Raw genomic sequence first — 21,423 nt, forward strand, 5'->3', positions numbered from 1 at the left:
TCCGGGTAAAGTTTCAAGTAGCCAAGTTTGTATTATTTTCCCCAAAGGGGTAAAAAATCAGCAACATCCCATAAAGGGTATCAAAGTGTAGCATGATCTCCAGGCGACAGGGATCTGATCTCCATAACTGATCTCCAGGCGACAGGGATCAGTTCCCCTGGAGCACTGGTTCCCAACCAGGGGTCTGTGGACCCCCAGGGGTCCGCGAGAACGAAATTAAGGTCTGCGAAACAAAGTTATAAACCCATAATAAATTAATATTTTCAATTAAAAGTTCTCTATTATAAATATATATATATTCAAATATTATTCTAAGTTTAATGTTTAACTAACAGTTATGATTAAAGTTTATTTTCAAATTCTCTGAATTTTTATTTTGAACCTCAGGGGTCCCTGCACCGAACAAAAAAGTCCTAGTGGTCCCTGGTCAAAAAAAGGTTGGGAACCACTGCCCTGGAGAAAATGGCCACTTTGGCAGTTGGATTCTATGCCACTGAAGTCCCTCCCCTCTCCAAACCCCGCCCTCCTCAGGCTCCACCCCCCAAATCTCCAGGTATTTCCCAACCCAGTGCTGGCAACCCTACTCGGGAACAACATGAAGAGGGAACTAGAGATCGACAGAGGGAAGGGGGATAGGCAAAAATCCTCCTCCCCCTGCCCCGTTGTGGAGGTCCTCTGCTGGATCCAAGCCAGCGTTTATCAATGCCTATCGAATTTCCCTGCAGGGGTTTGGAGGGGAGAAACAATTAATTGCTAAGGAGAGATAAAGGAAGCATAGAACAACAATGCTCGGGGAGAAGTGACCCTGGGGCATTCACAAACCGCTCTGATTTGGTTTGCCGGTCGCCAGCAAAGTTTCAGAATCCTCCGCCATCGAGCCTAGCTTTTTTGCAGTAGCGCATGACACGCAAACAGCACAGATTGACAGGGAACACCTACCCCGTCAGGAGGATGCGCAGTCCAGCCAATCTCAGACGTCTCCCCCGTCGTATCCAAAAGAATTTCTGTTTAAAAGAAGAAGAAGAAAAATAAAAGGCAAAATGTGACAACCTTGGAACGAATTTCTATGCAACAGCTGCTCATATGTAACAAGTTTCCTCTGCCCATAAAGGTAAAGGTAGTCCCCTGTGCAAGCACTGGGTCATTCCTGACCCATGGGGTGACGTCACATCCCGACGTTTACTAGGCAGACTTTGTTTATGGGGTGGTTTGCTGTTGCCTTCCCCAGTCGTCGACACTTGACCCCCAGCAAGCTGGGTACTCATTTTACTGACCTCGGAAGGATGGAAGGCGGCGTCAACCTTGAGCCGGCTACCTGAAACCGACTTCCGTCGGGATCGAACTCAGGTCGTGAGCAGAGATTTTGACTGCAGTACTGCAGCTTACCATTCTGCGCCATGGGGCTCCTATCCTTCACCCATACCCCCATGTTATTTCCAGCAAGAGGGGGTGGGTGGGAATTTTTACCGCTAGCCTTATACCCTGGTGATGGAAAGTGCCATCGAGTCACAGTCAATTTAAGGTGACCCTGTAAGTTTTTCAAGAAAAGAGAACAGAGGTGGTTCAGCCATTGCCTGCCTCTATGTGGTGACCGTGGACTTCCTTGGTGGTCTCCCATCCAATTACTGCCCAGGGCCGACCCTGCTTAGCTTCTGAGACCTGAGGATATAAGACTAGCCTGGGTTGGGCTGCCAGCTCCTGGTTGGGAAATACCTGGAGATTTTTGGGGCGGAGCCAGAGGAGGGCGGGGTTTGGGGAGGGGAGGGACTTCAATGCCATAGTGTCCAATTGCCAAAGTGGCCATTTTCTCCAGGTGAACTGATCTCTACCAGCTGGAGATCAGTTGTAATAGTAGATCTCCAGCTAGTACCTGGAGGTTGAATAATAATAATGGGGGGAGTCAGGTACTAAATGTGCAAGACAAACTATGTATCAGCTGGTACCCAACCTCTGGCATAAAATATATTCATGATTCACAATATATTAATGAATATTAATGTGTTCATAAATGTATTTTGTATATATATGAATATCAATTCAAAAGTAACAAAGGTACATATTGCACTTGTAACATGAGTCTTACAAATTAACACCTTTTGTGTGTGTGTGTGTGTTAAGTGCCGTCAAGTCGCTTCCGACTCATGGCGACCCTATGAATGAAATAACACCTTTTAATACAGACTAAATACAAAATAAATGGAGGCTTTGATTAGGGGACTAGAGCAACTGTCCTATGGGGAGCGGTTAAGACGCTTAGGGCTGTTTAGCTTGGAAAGAAGGCAGCTGAGGGGAGACATGATAGAGGCCTATAAAATTATGCATGGTTTGGAGAGAGTGGACAGGGAGACGTTTTTCTCCCTCTCCCATAATACTAGAATGCGAGGTCATCTGTTGAAGCTGGAGGGTGACAGATTCAAAACAGATAAAAGGAAGTATTTTTTCACACAACGCATAGTTAAATTGTGGAACTCCCTGCCCCAGGATGTGGTGATGGCTGCCAACTTGGAAGGCTTGAAGAGGGGAGTGGACATATTCATGGTGGAAAGGGGTATTCATGGCTATTAGTTAAAATGGACACTAGTCATGCTGCATACCTATTCTCTCTAGTATCAGAGGAGCATGCCTATTATTTTGGGTGCAGTGGAACACAGGCAGGATGGGATGGTGCTGCTGCAGTCGTCTTGTTTGGGGGCTTCCTAGAAACACCTGGTTGGCCACTGTGTGAACAGACTGCTGGACTTGATGGGCCTCGGTCTGATCCAGCAGGGCCTTTATGTTCTTATGGCTATATTGCTTTTTCTTTCTTTTATACAATGCTTTGTCATGTATTATGTGTAGCAGGTTAACTCTGTGTTTAAAGTTGTTTATCATAAATCTGTTGGATTTTCAAGCAATTTGTGTATGTGTGTCTACCCGCACTTTGTGATTCTTGGTTATGCAATGCCACCCAATATGTGTAGATACCTCACAGCCTGGGAACGCATCAAGTGTTCAATTGGGCTTTTCATACAAAGCCTTGCTTTTGAGAAACTCCTAACACAGATTTCTTCCTGGAGAGAAAACACACCTCTCTTTTCATTGTGGTAACTTCTAACACATTTTCTTGGGCCTACGAGCTGGGGAACACCACCCCGAGCGACTGCGTGGTTCGACCCCATGATCTGTCGATAGAGGTTTTAACCGAAGAGAGTCGAGCGTGGCAGAAGCTAAGATCAACGCCTCACATTTTATAGTGCAGAAAAGAGGAGCCGTGATTCAAATTTTGTCTCAGATAGTCGTTCACAAGCCATTCACAGCTGCCACCCCCGTCAGCAAGATGGGTCTAACAATACTGGCCTACTTTACAGGATGTGGTAAGGATGTACACGAAGCACACTGAACACTGTAAATTCCACGCATTATTTATTAACATGTGCGCCTGCTGCATTCACACCTTACAGTTTTACACTTGCATATGTATCATCGTGTGCATGAAGAAGCCCAATAGGGTGGGTTGGGGTAGTCTGTGCTATTGGCAATGAACAGACACACAACACGGGGGCAGGATCGCCCACTGCACATTCCATTACCTTCAAAGAATCATAGGGTTGGAAGGGACCACCAGGGTCATCTAGTCCAACCCCCTGAACAATGCAGGGAATTCACAACTACCTTCCCCACACACACACCCAGTGACCCCTACTCCATGCCCAGAAGATAGCCAAGATGCCCTCCCGTTCATGAACTGACTAAGGTCATAGAATCAGCATTGCTGACAGATGGCCATCCAGCCTCTGCTTAAAAATCTCCAGGGAAGGAGAGCTCACCACCTCCCGAGGAAGCCTGTTCCACTGAGGAACCACTCTGTTAGAAAGTTCTTCCTAATGTCTAGACAGAAACTCTTTTGATTTAATTTCAACCCGTTGGTTCTGACCCAACCTTCTGGGGCAACTCCGTACCCTGCTCTATATGACAGCCCTTCAAGCACTTGAAGATGGTTATCGTATCACCTCTCCGTCTTCTCCTCTTCAGGCTAAAGATACTCAGCTCCTTCAACCTTTCCTCATAGGACTTGGTCTCCAGACCCCTCATCATCTTTGTTGCCCTCCTCTGGACACGTTCCAGCTTGTCTACATCCTTCTTAAATTGTGGTGTCCAAAACTGAGCTCGTCCAATTTCCAATTTAGTGCTGAAGTCCTAAAACTACGGAGGTACGGTGGTGGGAAGTGCTGTCAAGCCGCAGCCGATTTATGGCGACCCTGTAGGGTTTTCAAGGCAAGAGACATTCAGAGGTGGTTTGCCATTGCCCGCCTCTGAGTAACAACCCTGGGCTTTCTTGGTGGTCTCCCATCCAAATACTAACCAAGGCTGACCCTGCTTAGCTTCCAAGATCTGACAAGCTTGGGCTAGTCTGCGTTATTCTGGTCAGGGGCAGGGAGGTGTACACCAGGGGGAAAAATGTGGAAAAGGGCAGTGGGGGAGGGTTTTTTCCACCACCACGACCCCTGAGTATTTCCAAAGGGAAAACAGAAAAATTCTGAGAAAAGTTGAACCAGAAGACTCTTCTTACAAACATTTTTCCTTCAGAGCATGTTGTTTTAGCCGCTCAACCTTTACCCCCTCAAAATGCTTCCTAAAGGTAAAGGTCCCCTGTGCAAGCACCAGGTCATTCCTGACCCATGGGGTGACGTCACATCCCGACGCTTACTAGGCAGACTTTGTTTTGGGGGGTGGTTTGCCAGTGCCTTCCCCAGTCATCTTCTTTTCACCCCCAGCAAGATGGGTACTCATCTGACCAACCTCGGAAGGATGGGTCATACTTGAGCCGGCTACCTGAAACCGACTTCCGTCGGGATCGAACTCAGGTCGTGAGCAGAGCTTGGACTGCAGTACTGCAGCTCACCACTCTGCGCCACGGGGCTCCTAGAAATGCTTCCTAATAACTATTTAATGGAATCGAAAGCATTCGCTAATTCCAGTTCCTACATACTGCAGACATGTACAATTCTCCAATCCTCTTGTATATGTCAGATTCCTCCTCCTTCTGCAGCACACAGAAGAAACCGGTGTCTGTTTGGAACCGTACACACCAAACTCTCTCTCTCTCTCTGTGTCTCTCTCTCTCTCTATATATATATATATATATATATATTAAAGCTGACAATAACAAGATTGAGGAGCTTATTTCAGTCCATGCAAGTCTACAGTACTCTGAATCCACAGAGATCAAAACGACAGTCCAGAATGGAAAGCTATTGATCTTTCACAAGCAGATTCTGATTAGAAAAAGAAACGCGACAGTAGTATTTTGAAGGGTACGTTAATTTATCGCTCAATGACCCGATATGGATTTCGAGCAGCTAATTGGTCTACCGTTACTATGACACTGTGTGGGATGATGATGCACGGATGATGTTCTATAGTTCAATGTAACGCAATCTCCAGATTTCACTAACAGACCCCAAATATTGTGATCTGTCAGGCTGGAGGCCTTTGTTTCATAAATATACCAGAGAGTACAAGTTTGCATGATAGCAGCTAATGGCTCGTATCTATGATTACCATCAAACCTAGAGAGAAAAATATCCTGACCTTTTAATATAAGGCTTCATGGGGTGGCATTTACCTCCGTGCCATGAAAAACTTCAGCTGCCTGTTCCCATACATTAAAGCTCTATTAAAAGCACTGGGCATTTTTCTGTAGGCCGGCACGCAACCCTCCTTGTGCCTGACCACTCAGCCGAGTTTGATACTTTCTTCCAACCTACGGAGCTTTTTTTTTACAATGGAAGAACAGAGCTGTGGTCTTCAACCTTTCCACAGGAGTGAATGGCAGCCATTCAGTTGTATAGGACAGAAGTTAACAGAATCCACTTTGGACACCAAAGGGGCAGAGATAACCTGTCCCTACCCTTGGTGATCCTAGTATCCAGAGCGGTGGTTTTCAACACTTCCAGAGGAGTGAATGGCAGCCATCAAGTTGTATAGGACAGAAGTTAACTTTGGACACCAAAGGCATTGAGATGAACTTCACACTGAGCTTTGGGAGCACTCAACTGAAAGCATGGGACAGGCAGTCACATGACATCTAAGAGGAAGAAGAAGAAGAAGAAGAGGAAGAAGAAGAGTTGGTTTTTATATGCCAACATCTAAGTCATGTGACATGAAGATGAGCTTCATGACCCCACCAGTGTCAAAGCCAGGACCCTGGGCAGCAAACCAAGAGAGACGGGAGCAAGAAACTCAGTGAAGCACAGACTAAAAGTCAGAGCCACAGAGCAATCCTCTCCACTTCAGCGTGACCTCACTTCCCCATCCCGCTGCTTCTCTTGACAGGCGTGCCAAGGCAGAGAGGAGGCAAGCCTTGCTCACATTCTGCCTCACAGGCCCTTATAAAGTCAGCAGAAACCAAATGGCAACTCAGTTGGGGGGCTCACGATCCAGACAACCTCTGCAACTCCCCTGAGGATCCTGACCCACAGGAAGAGGAAGAGGAGGAGGTGGAGGAGGAGGAGGAGGAGGAAGAAGAAGAAGAAGAAGAAGAAGAAGAAGAAGAAGAAGAAGAAGAAGAAGAAGAGGAGGAGGAGGAGGAAGAGGAGGAGGAGGAGGAGGAGGAGGAGGAGGAGGAGTTGGTTTTTATATGCCGACTTTCTCTACCAGTTAAGGGAGACTCAAACCAGCTTACAATCACCTTCCCTTCCCCTCAACAGACACCCTGTGAGATAGGTGTGGCTGAGAGAGTGTGACTAGCCCAAGATCACCCAGCTGGCTTTGTGTGTAGGAGTGGGGAAACAAATCCAGTTCACCAGGCTAGCCTCCCTCCGCCGCTCATACGGAGGAGTGGGGAATCAAACCCGGTTCTCCAGATCAGACTCCACTGCTTTTAACCAGTTCCCCACGCTGGCTCTCCCGCTGGTAACAAGCACGCTGTACCAGCTCTCAACCACATCCCAGACTGCAGTCTGTTAACTTGGTTTCCAAGAACTCAGTGAGTACCCCTAGGAACTGAGACAGCCCCTATCTACATAGCCCCATCTCTTCATTTGCATCATAGAATCATAGAGTTGGAAGGTACCAACAGGGTCATCTAGTCCAACCCCCTGCACAATGCAGGAATTTCGCAACTACCTCCCCAACACACCCTACTCCATGCCCAGAAGATGGCCAAGATGCCCTCCCTCTCATGAACTGCCTAAGTTCATAGAATCAGCATTGCTGACAGATGGACATCTAGCCTAGCATCTAGCATCACCCGACCCTGGGTTCTCTTTTCTTTGATGCTAAGATGGGATAGAATTCCAGGCATTGTATATATGTAGCTTATGTATATATTGATTCCCTTCTCCTGTGCATCAATATTACCATTAACCCCAGTGTCCTGTATCACTGTCCTACAGAGCTCAGCCATATTGATCTGTCTAATCTAGTAACCGGCCTTAAATCAAATCATGTGCGTTTTCCATTACTGTCCAAACATGGCAGGGATTTGGGCCAATGTTTCTTAGGCAGCCAAAACAACCACTTTAGGATGAGGTATAATCATTACCGAGTCTATTCTACGTAGGCACTTTACTGTATTTGGGTACATGCCACTTATCTACAAATGAATGCCGTCCTTTCAGCCTCATGCTCCAAACAGTCCCCAGATGAAGAGAGGAGGGGTGAGACCGCACCACTTCCAGAAGAAGAAGAAAACATTGCTGTCTTATCAGAGCAGCTAGCCCACACGACACAGGTAAGGGTGAGGTTATCGCTTAAATATGTTTGCTTAGCCGTCTTCGGCTACAGTTAAAGTCTGTATCCGGGTGCACCTTTTCAGACTCGTTTTTGCTAAGCAGCCGAGGACGCCAACAGCTGACAGCAATTGGTACAGGGCATAGATAACAGTCACACCACTGACTCCAAGGCAGGGAAGGTTTGCATTCAATGATCCTTACTTTAAAGCAGTGGTCGGCAAACCGCGGCTCGCGAGCCGCATGCAGCTCTTTGGCCCCTAGAGTGCGGCTCTGCCACAAATGACCACGTGCGGGAGCGTTGGTTGGGTGACGGGAAAATAAAAAATTTTAAAAGCATGCTTTAAGCCAAAAGGCAAGTCCCAGTTCAAACCGAAAGCCCGGGCAAGCGGGTCACGAGCTCTATGGAAGCCGCCCCACCCCCTGATCGGGGATTGGTTCTTAGCTCTTCAGGGGCAGAGCTTTCTTCTCCCGCCTATGGGAGTTAGTGGGGAGAGGGTGAATGGCGTCTCCCCGCTCCCTCCCCTCTCTTCAGTAGAAGAGAAAAAAAATACCACGCCATGCTTCTCAACCAAGCCTGGGTGCCTCGCCGTCTGGCTTTCCCGAGCCTGCGACGGTTTGAAAGGCAGGCAGGCGCTCCATTAGGGACGCCCCCCCCGAGGCTCCGAGCGGTCGAGTGCCCAAAGGTAAGCGCGCTCGCTGCGGTGCTGAATGAAAGCCGCCGCAGCGGGCGGGCGGGGAAAGGCGGGCTAGATGGCCGCACCAGCAAGTTAGGCTGCCGGCGCCTCCTATTGCTGCTCCTGCTGCTGAAGGGGCTGGAGTAGGGGATGGTCCACGCAGAGGCGCGTCACGTGTTTTTCTCCTTGGAGTGAGATGGAGTGTCGGTGGCGGCGGCAGCTGGAGGGGGCTGGACTCATAAACACAGATGCCGCAGCTTGTTTTGGTTTGGGGGCTGTGGAGAGAGAGAAAAAGTTGGCAGAGCGGCAGCTCCTGCGGCCGCCCGGGGGGAGGCACGAGCCAAAGTCCGCGGCCGCCTCGCCCGCGGCTCTCACCCGCCCTCGCTCTGGGGCGCGCGAGGAGGACAGGGCGCTGCCGCCGCTGCCCTCCGAGACTTTCCCGACTGGAATGAAGAGGAGGAGGAGGAAGCAGCGGCGGCGGCAGCAGCAGCAGCACCCCCACCCCCGAGGATGTCCCTTCTTCCCCTCCGCCTGGGCAGCGTCTCCTCTCCCCGGCCACCGCTCCGGCAGCTGCCTGCTGACGTTTGGTGCGGAAATGGCACTTTTCTCTCCCTAGCCCCTATATAGTTTAAGTTTAAAAAATTTGGCTCTCAAAAGAAATCTCACTCTTGTACTGTTGATATTTGGCTCTGTTGACTAATGAGTTTGCCGACCACTGCTTTAAAGGGACAGTCGCTTTACAAATCACACGACAGAGTAAAAAGGTACACTGTGATAAACACACAACTCAGGTGTCCTCATTTAGAAGGGATAGACCCTATTTTCTGGTACCCCTCCCTGGTAAAACACAAGCCCAGTTTTGCTGCTTGGAGAGATGTGGATAAGAACATAAGAAAGACCTTGCTGGATCAGACCAAGGTCCATCAAGTCCAGCAGTGTGTTGACACAGTGGCCAACCAGGTGCGTCTAGGAAGCCCCCAAACAAGATGACTGCAGCAGCATTATCCTGCCTGTGTTCCACAGCACCTAATAGAATAGGCATGCTCCTCTGATCCTGGAGAGAATAGGCATGCATCATGACTAGTATCCATTTTGACTAGTAGCCATGAATACCTCTCTCCTCCATGAACATGTCCACTCCCCTCTTCAAGCCTTCCAAGTTGGCAGCCATCACCCCATCCTGAGGCAGGGAGTTCTACAGTTTAACTATGCATTGGGTGAAGAGATACTTCCTTTTATCTGTTTTGAATTTCTCACCCTCCAGCTTCAGCAGATTACCCCGCGTTCTAGTATTGAGAGAAAAAAGATTCTCCCTGTCCACTCTCTCCATGTCATGCACAATTTTATAGACCTCTATCATGTCTCCCCTTAACCGCCTTCTTTCCAGGCTAAACAGCCCTAAGCGTCTTAACGGCTCCCCATAGGGCAGCGGCTCTAGTCCCCTGATCATTTTGGTTGCTCTTTTCTGCACCTTCTCAAGCTCTGCAATATTCTTTTTTAGGTGTGGTGGCCAGAACCGTATGCAGCATTCCAAGTGTGGTCTCAACATAGATTTGTACAAGGGCAGTATGATAGCAGCTGTTTTATTCTCTATTCCTCATCTAATTGTGCCCAGCATGGAATTTGCCTTTTTCACAGCAGCCGCACACTGGGTTGACAATCCTCTGCCTGGCTGAAATGCAAGCATGTGCTCAGGCACATACCATGAACAGAAATTACCAGGAAACTGCTTTTCACCGAGCCCCCACCAATAAATATTGCTGTACGTGTTTGCGTTGCCCCTGTTCCAAAAGCAGATAGTTCCATTGTGGGATGAAGCATTCTATTAAACGTTCTTAAGTTTTAAAAGAACCCTATGCTCACATTAATACCACACCCTCCTTCTGAAGCCAAGCTACCGCCAAGTAAGCAGTCGGTGGAGAACTTCAGCGATGATTGACAAGGATGGGTGGGAGAGTTCATGCAGTCAGCCTTTGTATGACAATTGTTGTCATAGGCACACAAGGATATAATTTCATCTGTGGAATACTGGAAGGTATCCACTACGGGTGTGCACCAATTTGTTCTGTATTTTTCTGGTTCAGGTTTATCAAATCTAGAAATTTTCTTTAAAAAATCTGGAAAACCCTGGATTTTTTTAAAAAAATTCGGGTTCGGTAAACCCGAACCCAAAAAATACAATATGAAAAAACAATCAGATCCAAAGAAGCCCGGGGGGGGGGGGGGGAATCTGACACCAATCCAGCCCGCACTGCTTCTCTGGACTCCGTAGAAGCGGCACAGGTAGGATTACAAAGGCAGGTAAGTAAGGCTTTCGGCATTATTCAGGATCCGCTTTTCCGGCTCCCGTTATTGTTGCCTTTTTTCATATCAATTTAAAAAATGCTGGAAAGATATTTTGGGGGTTTAAAAAAAATTCAGGATACTGATATGCCCACCCCTAATATCAGCTACACAGTTCGTTACATCCTCAGAATGGGGAAAGACACTGTAGTCTTTATTAAGCACTGATTCACCGAATGATTATAGCCCTGTTCACAAGTTACAGTGAACACACATGCAACCTGTGCACATGATTGTACACTTGATATTTTTTTTCATATGTGCACTGAGCAATTCATATGTTATGTTCATGTCACATCCTGCTGAACGTGTGATTGAAACTGCACATTTCTCCAGGCTCTGGGTCACCAATTTCATTTGTAAAGGGAATGTCCCTTGGCTCTGTCTTACAGATGTCTGCACATACACAATAAACATGCCTTACACTGAGTCAGATGTTTAGTCTTGAAAGGTTGGTCTTGTCTTCACTGCTGGGCTGCAGTTCTTTGGGGTCTCAGGTAGAGGACTTTACATCACCTACTGACTGGCTGCCCTAACCTGGATGGCCCAGTCTACTCTGATCTCATCAGGTCTCAGAAACTATGTGGGGTCGGCCCCCTGGTTAGTACATGGATTGGAGAAGAAGAGTTGGTTTTTTATATGCCGACTTTCCTCGACCATGTAACGAAGAATCAAATTGGCTTACAATCATCTTCCCTTCCCCTCCCCAACACAGACACCCTGTGAGGGAGATGGGGCTGAGAGAGTTCGGAGAGAACGGTGACTAGCCAGCATGGTGTAGTGGTTAAGAGCAGTGGGGTGGAGTGGTGGACTCTGATCTGGAGAACCGGGTTTGATACCCCACTCCTTCACATGAGCAGCGGAGGCTAATCTGGTGAACTGGATTTGTTACCTCACTCCTACACATGAAGCCAGCGGGGTGACCTTGGGTTAGTCAAACTCTCTCAGCCCCACCTACCTCACAGGGTGTGTGTTGTGAGGAGGGGAAGAGAAGGTGATTGTAAGCCAGTTTGATTCTCCCTTAAGTGGTAGAGAAAGTTGGCATATAAAAACCAACTCTTCTTCTTCTTCTAGCCCAGGGTCACCCAGCTGGCTTCATGTGGAGGAGTGGAGAAACCAATCCAGTTCACCAGATTAGCATCCACGATACATGTGGAAGAGTAGGGAATCAAACCTGGTTCTCCAGATCAAAGTCAACTGCTCCAAACTACTAACGAAGACCATAACTAAGTTGAGGGTTGCTATGCAGAGGCAGGCAGTGGCAAGCCACTTCTGTTTGTCTCTTGCATCAAAAATACTACGGGGTCACCATAAGACAGCTGTGATTTGAAGGCGCGCTCCACCACCATTATCTGATGCTTTAACTGCAGGTGCCAGGGGTGCAGGTGGGGTTTAGCTGCAGATTGTGGAAATGAGGAGAGCGATCAATATGCCAGAGTAATACCTCCCCCTTTGCTTCCAGTTTGATTTTGGAATTGTACCAATCACTGCCTGATGTGCTTGCTGAGTGGGGCCAGCCCCGCATGACAGGATGCGGCCAACTGTGACTGGTAAGGCACACTGTAAACATGGCTGCACAAACGCCCTGTGTAAGTGCAGGCATTAATTCCTCTAATCCAGGGGTGTCAAACGTAAGGCCCGTGGGCCAGATCCAGCCCCTTTAGAGCTCTTATCTGACCCGCAGCCAGCCGAGGCAGCCACCCCCCCCCCCGCAACTCTCAATCTGGGCTGGCGAGGCATGGCCTGGCCCGACCAAGTGACATTTATATCATATCCGGCCTTCCTAACAAATTGACTTTGACACCCCTGCTCTAATCGTTCCAAACACCTTTTGACTGTCTTCAAAGCAAATTCTCCAAACTGCCAAGCTCTGTCCCTGCTGTCTTTAGGATGTAGCGACCTTCTAGTATATTTGATTTCCTTAAGCTGAGTTTAATGATCGGCCTGACATAAATTCCTTACATGTTCATTAAAATATTCTGCAGCCATAGGTAGACAAATCCTAGCAGCCGTAATTTACCGTGACATGATATCTGCCCTTCAGTTGCTTCTTAGGGAAATGCTTCCTAGAGAAATGCTCTACCCAAAAATGTAATCTATATAAATCCCACGTGTGCCCCCTGCATGTGGATAGCTAAATCTGCAGACAGGGGGCACGCTCGCCCCAACAGATGTTTCTTCAAACTTGGGGTACTCCCCAATTTTGCAGAAAAATTTGAAAACCAAAAAAAACCAAAACCAACAACAGAGGGTTTAAACTCCCTCCGATTTTTTAAAAAGCATTGTCTGGGCATGTTTTGCGGGGCCCCACTTGTTTTATTTATTTCATTCAGAAGGGGAGCTGAATCATAATTTTCACATGATCGATTCGAGCAATAAACTTAACATGATTCTTTTTCTAGTGAAACTTTGGATAAATTACAACTTTATCATAAGAATAAGGGCAACAAGGGAAAATGTGTGGGTGGGTGTAACTGAGCAATGACACCTCAGTGGTGAGGGAGGGAGGGGCCATGGCTCGGTCAGGAAGCATCTGCTTGGCATGCAGAAAATTCCAGGTTCAATCCCCGACACCTCCACTTTAAAGGACCAGACAGTAAAAGGTAAAGGTAGTCCCCCTGTGAAAGCTCTGGGTTATTCCTGACCCATGGGGTGACAACACATCCTGAGGTTTACTAGGCAGACTATGTTTACGGGGTAGTTTGCCATTGCTTTCCCCAATTGCCTACACTTTACCTCCTGAAAGGTGGGTCCTTGTTTTACCGACCTCGGAAGGATGGAAGGCTGAGCCATCCTTGAGTCAGCTACCTGAAACTGACTTCTGTCAGGATCGAACTTAGCTCATGAGCAGAGCTTTTGACTGCAGCACTGCAGCTTAGCACTCTGCACCATGGGGCTCTTGACCAGGCAGTAGGCGATGTGAAAGACTTCTATCTGAGACCCTGGAGAGCCACTGCCAGCCTGAGTAGACGATAATGACGTTGATGGACCAAGGGTTTGATTCTGTATAAAGCAGTTTCATGTGTTCATGTGCCGCACACATTCTTCCTACAACAAATTGCAAGGGACCTGCAGCAAGACAAATAGGTTGTGGCAACCTCATAACACTGCTTTGGTTCAAGAAACATCATAAGGGAGGAGCTGTGGCTCAGTGGTACAGCATCTGCTTGGCATGCAGAAGGTCCCAGGTTCAATCCCTAGCATCTCCAGTTCAAGGGACTAGGCAAGTAAGTGATGTGAAAGACCTCTACCTTGAGACCCTGGAGAGCCGCTGCCGGTCTGAGTGGACAATAATGACTTTGATGGACCAAAGGTCTGATTCAGTAGAAGGCAGCTTCATGTGTTCATAGTAAAAATAACACACGTACAATGTTTAAGGCAGATCTCTACAATCAGGTACCAAGTGACTAGGGGGTGGAAACCTGGCCCAGAGACGTGTTGTCTTTTAAACCTCTGGGCCAGTTGCAAGTTGTGTTTGTGTATTTGTCCACATGCATACACAAAGATGAGCAAGAAAGCCAAACATTTGGCCAGGTGCCCAAATTCATGAGTAAACCCAAGGTTTTGGGAGTAGAAACCTGTGGCAAAGTAACCACTTACGCATTACTTTAAATGTTGATACTTCTTTCTAGCAAAAAGCTCTCAAGGGAAATTTCCATTAAAAAAAAAAAACTACCACAGAAGCAGCAATCTTAAACAGCCTTCATTGAAAAAATAATAAAAAGCACGCCTGAAAAAACAAACCAAGCGATGGAAATAATCCAGTTCAAAACTCCAGCCTTGCAAAACGCCACGAAGAGCCTTAACAATTTGGCAAAGCAGACACCGGCTGGGAAAAGCCACTTTGGGGGTGATTTGTCAAAGCAGAGATGTAGAGAAACAAACCACTCCATGCAACTAACTTCCTGGAGGGTACCAACACCAAGAAGGCCCTATATCTCCTGGCAGCACCAAGCAGAGACGCTACGATTTACCAAGGGACCTGTCTCGTAGAGGCAATCTTGAAACCTCTGATCAATTTCATCTCTGCAGGGGATGGACATCTCTAGACTCAAGGCACAGGCGGGGACGGAAGGGAGAACAAGTGACAGCGCAGTACATGTATTCTGTCACTTCCACTGAGGCCCTTTCTGATAGACAGGAGCTCTCTATCCTCTTCTCATTTTTCTTTTTTTCTTCATTTTCATCATAAAGGCGGTACAGAAAAGAAAAGTGGGAGGGGGGAACAGATAGGGGATTTAACATGCCATTTGATGTCTCCAATCCCAGCCTCTGACAAAGCTTTCGTCTTGCCCCATTTCTGATCTTAATTTGATTCATGGATTTCTACCATTACTACCTTCGCTATATTTACTATACTTTGTGATAAAATTAACTGGTCCTTAGTTACCAAACTTGGGCTCCCCTTTCTTACTAGTAATTAAACCGTCCATGTCTATGTTAGTCAATCGTGTAGTATAAAACCACTGGATGCATTGACAAATTCTCTATTACTGGTATCTCTGCTAGTACCATATTCTACTCCTTTATTTACATAATTCAGTCACGGAAATCGGTCAAACTATGGGTGCCACTTCGGTTCATAGTCTTCCATTGGTTGATTTCTGAGAAGGTGTGTTCTCTCTATCCTCTTCTCAACACACGGCACCTATCCGTTTCTTTCTTTCCCAAACGCATCTTCTCTCCTCCATCTTATCTCCGGCTAGACCCCTCTCTTTCCCTTCTCAGGAATCCTCTCCTCCCTCCCACTTCGTGCCCCCACGACCACCGTTCTTGTTTCTTTACTCTTCCGACTCTCCCCATATTTCATTCCTGCTCCTTCCAAAGGCTTTCATGTGTGAGGGAAAGAGGAGCATTCCTCCCAAAACGGTCCAGGTCAGTGAGCACATGTGGCCGCAGGGATTTTCCACGGCCCCGGCGAGAGGGCTGCCGACGGCACCTCTGCTCTTCCCTCCCCGACACTCGGGCTATTTCGCATTCCCGCACGCTTCGCCGGCCCTCTTCCTCCCTCGTCTCCGGTCCCTCGCCTGCCGATTCGACATAACCCAGCCCTCCCTGCAAGCAACACATCCCAGGTCCTCCATCTGCGCGTTAGGGGCTGCCGTGGCAACCCAAAAGGGGGTAACGTCAAGGTCTGGAAACCCAAAGGGAAACTCCGGAGGCCACGTTGGTGCTCAAACAGGGATCCGAGCATCTGACGAGGTCAGCCCCATATCTGACGACACGGGAGGTGAATAAATTTAGAAGAGCTTTCACGTTAGCCAGGTGTGGGACTCTGCCATCAGCTGTCGTAGAAGGCTGATATAGGAAAATCCCCTTCTCCGAAAGAACTTGCCCGTGTAATGGTGAAGAAACTGAGACCCGTGAGCATGCCTTACTGTATTGTCCTCTCCATCATGAGATAAGAGTCAAGACTATCCAGGAAATTTTAAAAAACAATTTGGGTCTGTCTGATGAAATTCGTACTCAATGACTTTTGGAAGATAGAAACCCATTAATCTCGAGATGAGTGGCTGAACTTTGTGCCGCTATATATAAGGCATGGAAAGATGTAAGTCATAAATAGTAAATGCTATTAGATATGGTCCATTTCAGAAATGGGATTTTATTGGGATCGTGTCAATAATTTTTATCTACGGATTTGTTGAGCAATTGTTTTAAGGTGATCGTATGTTATTTTGATTTGGTCAAATGACGGTAAATTAAAGATTGATTGATACCCACGATCCTCCAGATCGTGAGGTCACCATTTTGTCTGAATACGGTAGTGTGCATATTTGCCGGTTTTTGCACACGTGATCAGAAACCAAGATATGTTTGAGAGTGCGCACTCACTTGTAATGAAGTTGGGGGAAAAGCACACGCGTTGCCTTTAGGGATGCCAACCTCCAGGTAGTTAGCATGGGAAAGTGGTACACAAATGCACATAAACAGGTTGCAAAAAACACGTCTATAATGAGTAATGAAGATGGAAAGAACAAAACAAGTGTACAACGTGAAAGCTTAGCAACTAAGTGATTGGTTATATACAAATGTACAAGTAAGCATGAAAAAGTCTATTGGTGTGTATCTGGAGGCAAAAAGTCCTCTTCTGAGTTTCAAAATTAATCAGTTCAGCAGGATATCCAATAGTAGGTATAAATCCAAAAGCTAGGGGACGGCCGTTTCACATTCGTTTCTTCAGCCCCACATTGCATCATTCATTTTGTAGTAAGTCAATTACATATACAAGTCCATTTCAATTCAACATTCTGCAGCAGCACTGTCAACAGGTTCCCAATGGACTTGTATATGTAATTGACTTATGTAATTGACTTACTACAAAATGAATGATGCAATGAGATCTCCTGCTATTACTACTGATCTCCAGCTGATAGAGATCAGTTCGCCTGGAGAAAAGGGCAGCTTTGGCAACTGGACTCTATGGCATTGAAGTCCCTCCCCAAAAAAACCAGGCGTTTCCCTACCCGGAGCTGGCAACCTTAATTGCCTTAGTCCCACAAAACGGCGACTGCATGAAACGGGAGGATTGTGGGTAGCACAATCCTTAAGTGTGGTTTGAGTGCCAAAATTGTAATGACTGGAAAGGTCTGCGCTTGGATCCCATGGAGAATTTCTACGGACAGAAGGGCGGGATGATACGCGCTGATTCCCTCCTCCTGTGGCAGACCTCTGACTAGGACTGCCCGCTCCGGAGAATTCCTGGAGATTTGGGGGCGAACCCTGGGAAGGGCAGTTTGGGGAGGGAGTTCCGCAAGGATGTGATGCCATTAAGTCCACCCTCCGAAGCTGCCATTTTCTCCAGGGGAACTGGTCCCTATAGCCCGGAGATCAATTGTAATTCTGGGAGAACTCCAGGCCCGACTTGGGAGGCTGGCAACCCTACCGCCGACTCTCCTCTCATGCTACTGTAAGATAGAGATGTTCCGCCAGGCCTATGGGTGAGAACAGCAATGGTACCATGAGAATGCTGGCCTCCCCTTCCTTCCTTCTTCCCTGCCCTTCCCTCCCTCCTCCCCTCCCTCCCTTCCTTCCTCTTCCCTTCCCCTTGACTTCTTCGAGCCTTGTTAGACTTTGTTCTCAAACTTCCTTCAGGCCCTAACTTAGTCTTGGTCCATTGACTTAAGGGTTGCCAGGTCCCTCTTTGCCAGCGGCGGGAGGTTTTTGGGGCGGAGCCTGAAGAGGGCAGGGTTTGGGGAGAGGAGGGACTTCAATGCCATAGAGTCCAACTGCCAAAGCGGCCATTTTCTCCAGGTGAACTGATGTCTATCGGCTGGATATCATTTGTAATTAGGCTTGCCAGGCCCAGTAGCTCCACCGGCGGGAGCTTTCTGGGGCCGTAGCTGTAGCGCGCGGTGCGCGTCTGGCCCGACGCGTGCACGCACCTTGCGCAACGCACCCACACCGCTTTCGGGTTTACCCGGAAGTGACACGGACGCTCTAGCGATCTCGGGCAAAACTCTGCGGTTTCCATAGAGTTTTCTCCAAGATTCCCGGAGCGTCCGCGTCACTTTCGGGTTTACCCAAAAGTGACGCGTGCGCACCCGCAGTGCCTGCCGACCATTAGCTGGCCGGTGGGCAGCCCGGTGGATTGGCGGGATTTTACCCACCACCACCGGGCACTTGGCAACCCTAGTTGTAACAGCAGTTAGTACCTGGAGGTTGGCAACCCTAATTGACCCCCCCGGGACAGTGTTTTACAACAATCCTTACCCGCCGCAATAACATCTCTCCCTACAAGGACAAACTGGACGCCAAAGTCAGAACTAGAGGAATCGCAGTGTAGTAGAAAGTTTTAATGTTTAATGTTTTCATTTTGTAATTAAACATCTATGTATATTAACTACGTTGGTAGCTGCCATGAGCCTGGCCTGGCCTGGCTGGGGGAGGGCGGAGTATAAATAAAAGTTTATTATTATAATAACTATTATTACTCTTGGGAGTCCCCCATGCCTTAGGAGCAGCATTTTGGGGATCCCTTAAGGCCTCAGTAGGATGGAGGAAGCAAGAAAGCTTCATTCCACTGGCAGAAATTCTTTCCAGCAGTGGAGATTTACTAAAGGATCTGAGCCATACATGTCTTCTCCCTGAATTGCTTCAGCTCCTTCTCAAAGAAACACCATTCCCAAAGAAAACTCAAAAAGCAACGGCTTACTTGTTTAGGCACGCTTACACCTCTGTCTAAACGGGGAGGTTGGTCAGATAGGACTCTGGGGCAAATTTCAGATTGAGTGATTTGGTTTCATTTCATTTTATTTGCAATTGGTTTTTTAAAAATATGGCCGTTTGTTTCATGTTTTGTTGCCGTCGAGTCGCTTCGAGAGACCAATAAGGCACAACGCAAACATTTTAATTAAAAATGAATACATGAAATTCAATTAGTCTGGTGGGGATATTACCTACGCACGGGGAACCTTGAACAGTGACCTTTTATCAACCAGTTGCCAATAAAACATGCAAAGCTGTCACCGTCTTTCCTCTCTCACACACAGTGCCCCACATAACACCAATATATTAAAAATGAAACTGCCCTAGTGATCCAAGGATAGAGTCTATAATCACTTTCTATTACTTTGAACCAGCCAATAAGAACATCATTGGTTTCCGCTGACGTTTTCTTTTTGTGGTTGTATTTCTTGAAATGATACTAAAGCGTGGGTGTACAGTACCCGAAATATGGGTCAGTTCTGAGCTGGTTCCGATCGCCCTTCTCAAAAGAAAGCTCAAAATTTAAATCTTTATTATTCTGGCCGGTTCATATGCCCATCTGAATGGGGAGACTGGTCAGATTGATCTCAGTCGGAAATTTTTACACTGATTGATCTGGGGTTTTAATTGGTTTTTTGCAATTGATGTTTTAAATATTCAATTTTATTAATTTTTTTCTTGCTGTTAGACACCTTGAAAGACTAGTAAGGCAGGATACAAACATTTTGATCACAAATATATTCATGGAATTACTTGGGGAGGGGAGTTTACAACAAATCTCTATACAAGCTTCCTTTGCCACTATGTCACCTTAAAATCCACATTATAGTTGTTTTAAAAAATAATTTCTCTCTCTCTCTCTCTCTTTTTGGCACCTTGTACTTTTTGAGCACAAACACACACATTAAAACTTCTTTTTCTTTATAAACCATGAGGAGTAGAAGTAATAATCTCAACTACTTCAAACATCTTCCAGGCTTGCTTTCAAAATGTTTAGTATTGTAGTGAGCGAAACTCCCTCCTTCCTTTGAACAGTGGGAAAATTTTAGGGATAGCACTGCACGGTCACTTTACTTTTTGAAATATCTGTTTATAAAGACACGAGTTGAACAGGGGGGAACAGATTAGTTTAGAGACAGAACTATACTAGTCCTTCCACAAATAAGAACTTCCACCTTCTTGGCTGGCTGAATTCAAAACTCTAACCCAGGGGTGTCAATCAATAGGCCCGTGGGCCAGATCCGGCCCCTTGAGAGCTCTTATCCAGCCTGTGAGCCAGCAAAAGCAGCCACCACCCCCACCCTCAATCTGTAGGCTTGCCAACCTCCAGGTACTAGCTGGAGATCTCCTGCTATTACAACTGATCTCCAGCCGATAGAGATCAGTTCTCCTGGAGAAAAGGGCTTTGGTGATTGGACTCTATGGCATTGAAGTCCCTCCCCTCCCCAAACTCTGCCCTCCTCGGGCTCTACCCCAAAAAAGTCCCACCGGTGGCAAAGAGGGACCTGGTAACCCTATCGATCTGGGCTGGTGAGGCATGGTGCGGCCCCCATCAAGTGACATTTATGTCATGCCGGGCCCTTGTATCAAATGAGTTTGACACCTTTGCTCTAGCCTAAACATCAAAGTTGTGGAGTGTGTCCTAGCTATGGCCCGTCAAGAATCATCATCTAACCATCAAAAGCCTCTGAGCCCCCGCCATGTAGCTGTAGATATCAACTGGCCAACAGAGCTCACTAGCAACCAATCAAGTTATAGAAAAAATGGATATCTCTTCACCTGACATAGTACAACCTCGTTGCATTTCTGTGTTGCAATGAATCAAAGCCGCCCTTACCTTCTAGAGAAGCTGCCAGGCCAAGAAGACAGGCCATCCACAGCCAAACTATTCCCATGGCTCTTCTCTTTTTTCTTACGGTGCCATTAGGGTCCAAGAAGCTTCTTGAGAAGTCCCACCATCTTCCATACGTCACAGTGACCTCAGATGATGTTCTGTTGGGCAAGAAGGGCGTGGAGTCTTCATGTGCCGAGCAGAGGGAAATCCACATGAAAAGGAGGCACTGCAGAGAGACAAACACAGAAAACTGAACGAAACTGTTGTCTGAATTGCCATGAAATGGTCCTCAGCAATTCGACCTGAAATATCGGCCCAACTGGGATCTCCAAGAAAGACTCCAGGCATGGCAAGAGCTCCCAAACACGATTTCTTCTTTTAAAAAGCAACACTATCTGCTAGTAAATCATCTTGTTGGAAACTCGTCGTGTTATTATTTGGTGTAATGCTAAATTAGATTTCAACCTCTGCTCTGCTGGTTTCTAATGACTTCCCCAGGACGGCCGTTAAAAGGATCTCTATCTTCCTCTCCTTCTTATTCCTTCCCTCCCAATTAGAGGCAGAATCCAGAGGGAAGATCTCTTGCACAAGCCCTACTGAAACGAGCCGGGCTTTCCTATCTGCGTCGATCCAGTTAATCATTTGCTCG

The 21,423-nt window shown here is 47.2% G+C and overlaps 1 protein-coding gene across 1 annotated transcript in view; it reads right to left on the minus strand.

The window, feature by feature from the left end:
* LOC130476791 (ephrin type-B receptor 5) overlaps nt 1-20,988 on the minus strand; it is a 144,638-nt gene extending 123,650 nt beyond the window's left edge. The window contains exons 1-2 of the mRNA XM_056848790.1: nt 20,778-20,988; nt 940-1,004 (exon numbers count right to left, since the gene is read on the minus strand). Coding sequence (XP_056704768.1) covers nt 940-1,004; nt 20,778-20,988 — 276 coding nt within the window. The remainder of the gene's footprint in view (nt 1-939; nt 1,005-20,777) is intronic.
* Nucleotides 20,989-21,423: the final 435 nt, after the last annotated feature.

The sequence above is a fragment of the Euleptes europaea genome, chromosome 4, assembly GCF_029931775.1.
Source record: "Euleptes europaea isolate rEulEur1 chromosome 4, rEulEur1.hap1, whole genome shotgun sequence".
Lineage (NCBI taxonomy): Eukaryota > Metazoa > Chordata > Lepidosauria > Squamata > Sphaerodactylidae > Euleptes > Euleptes europaea.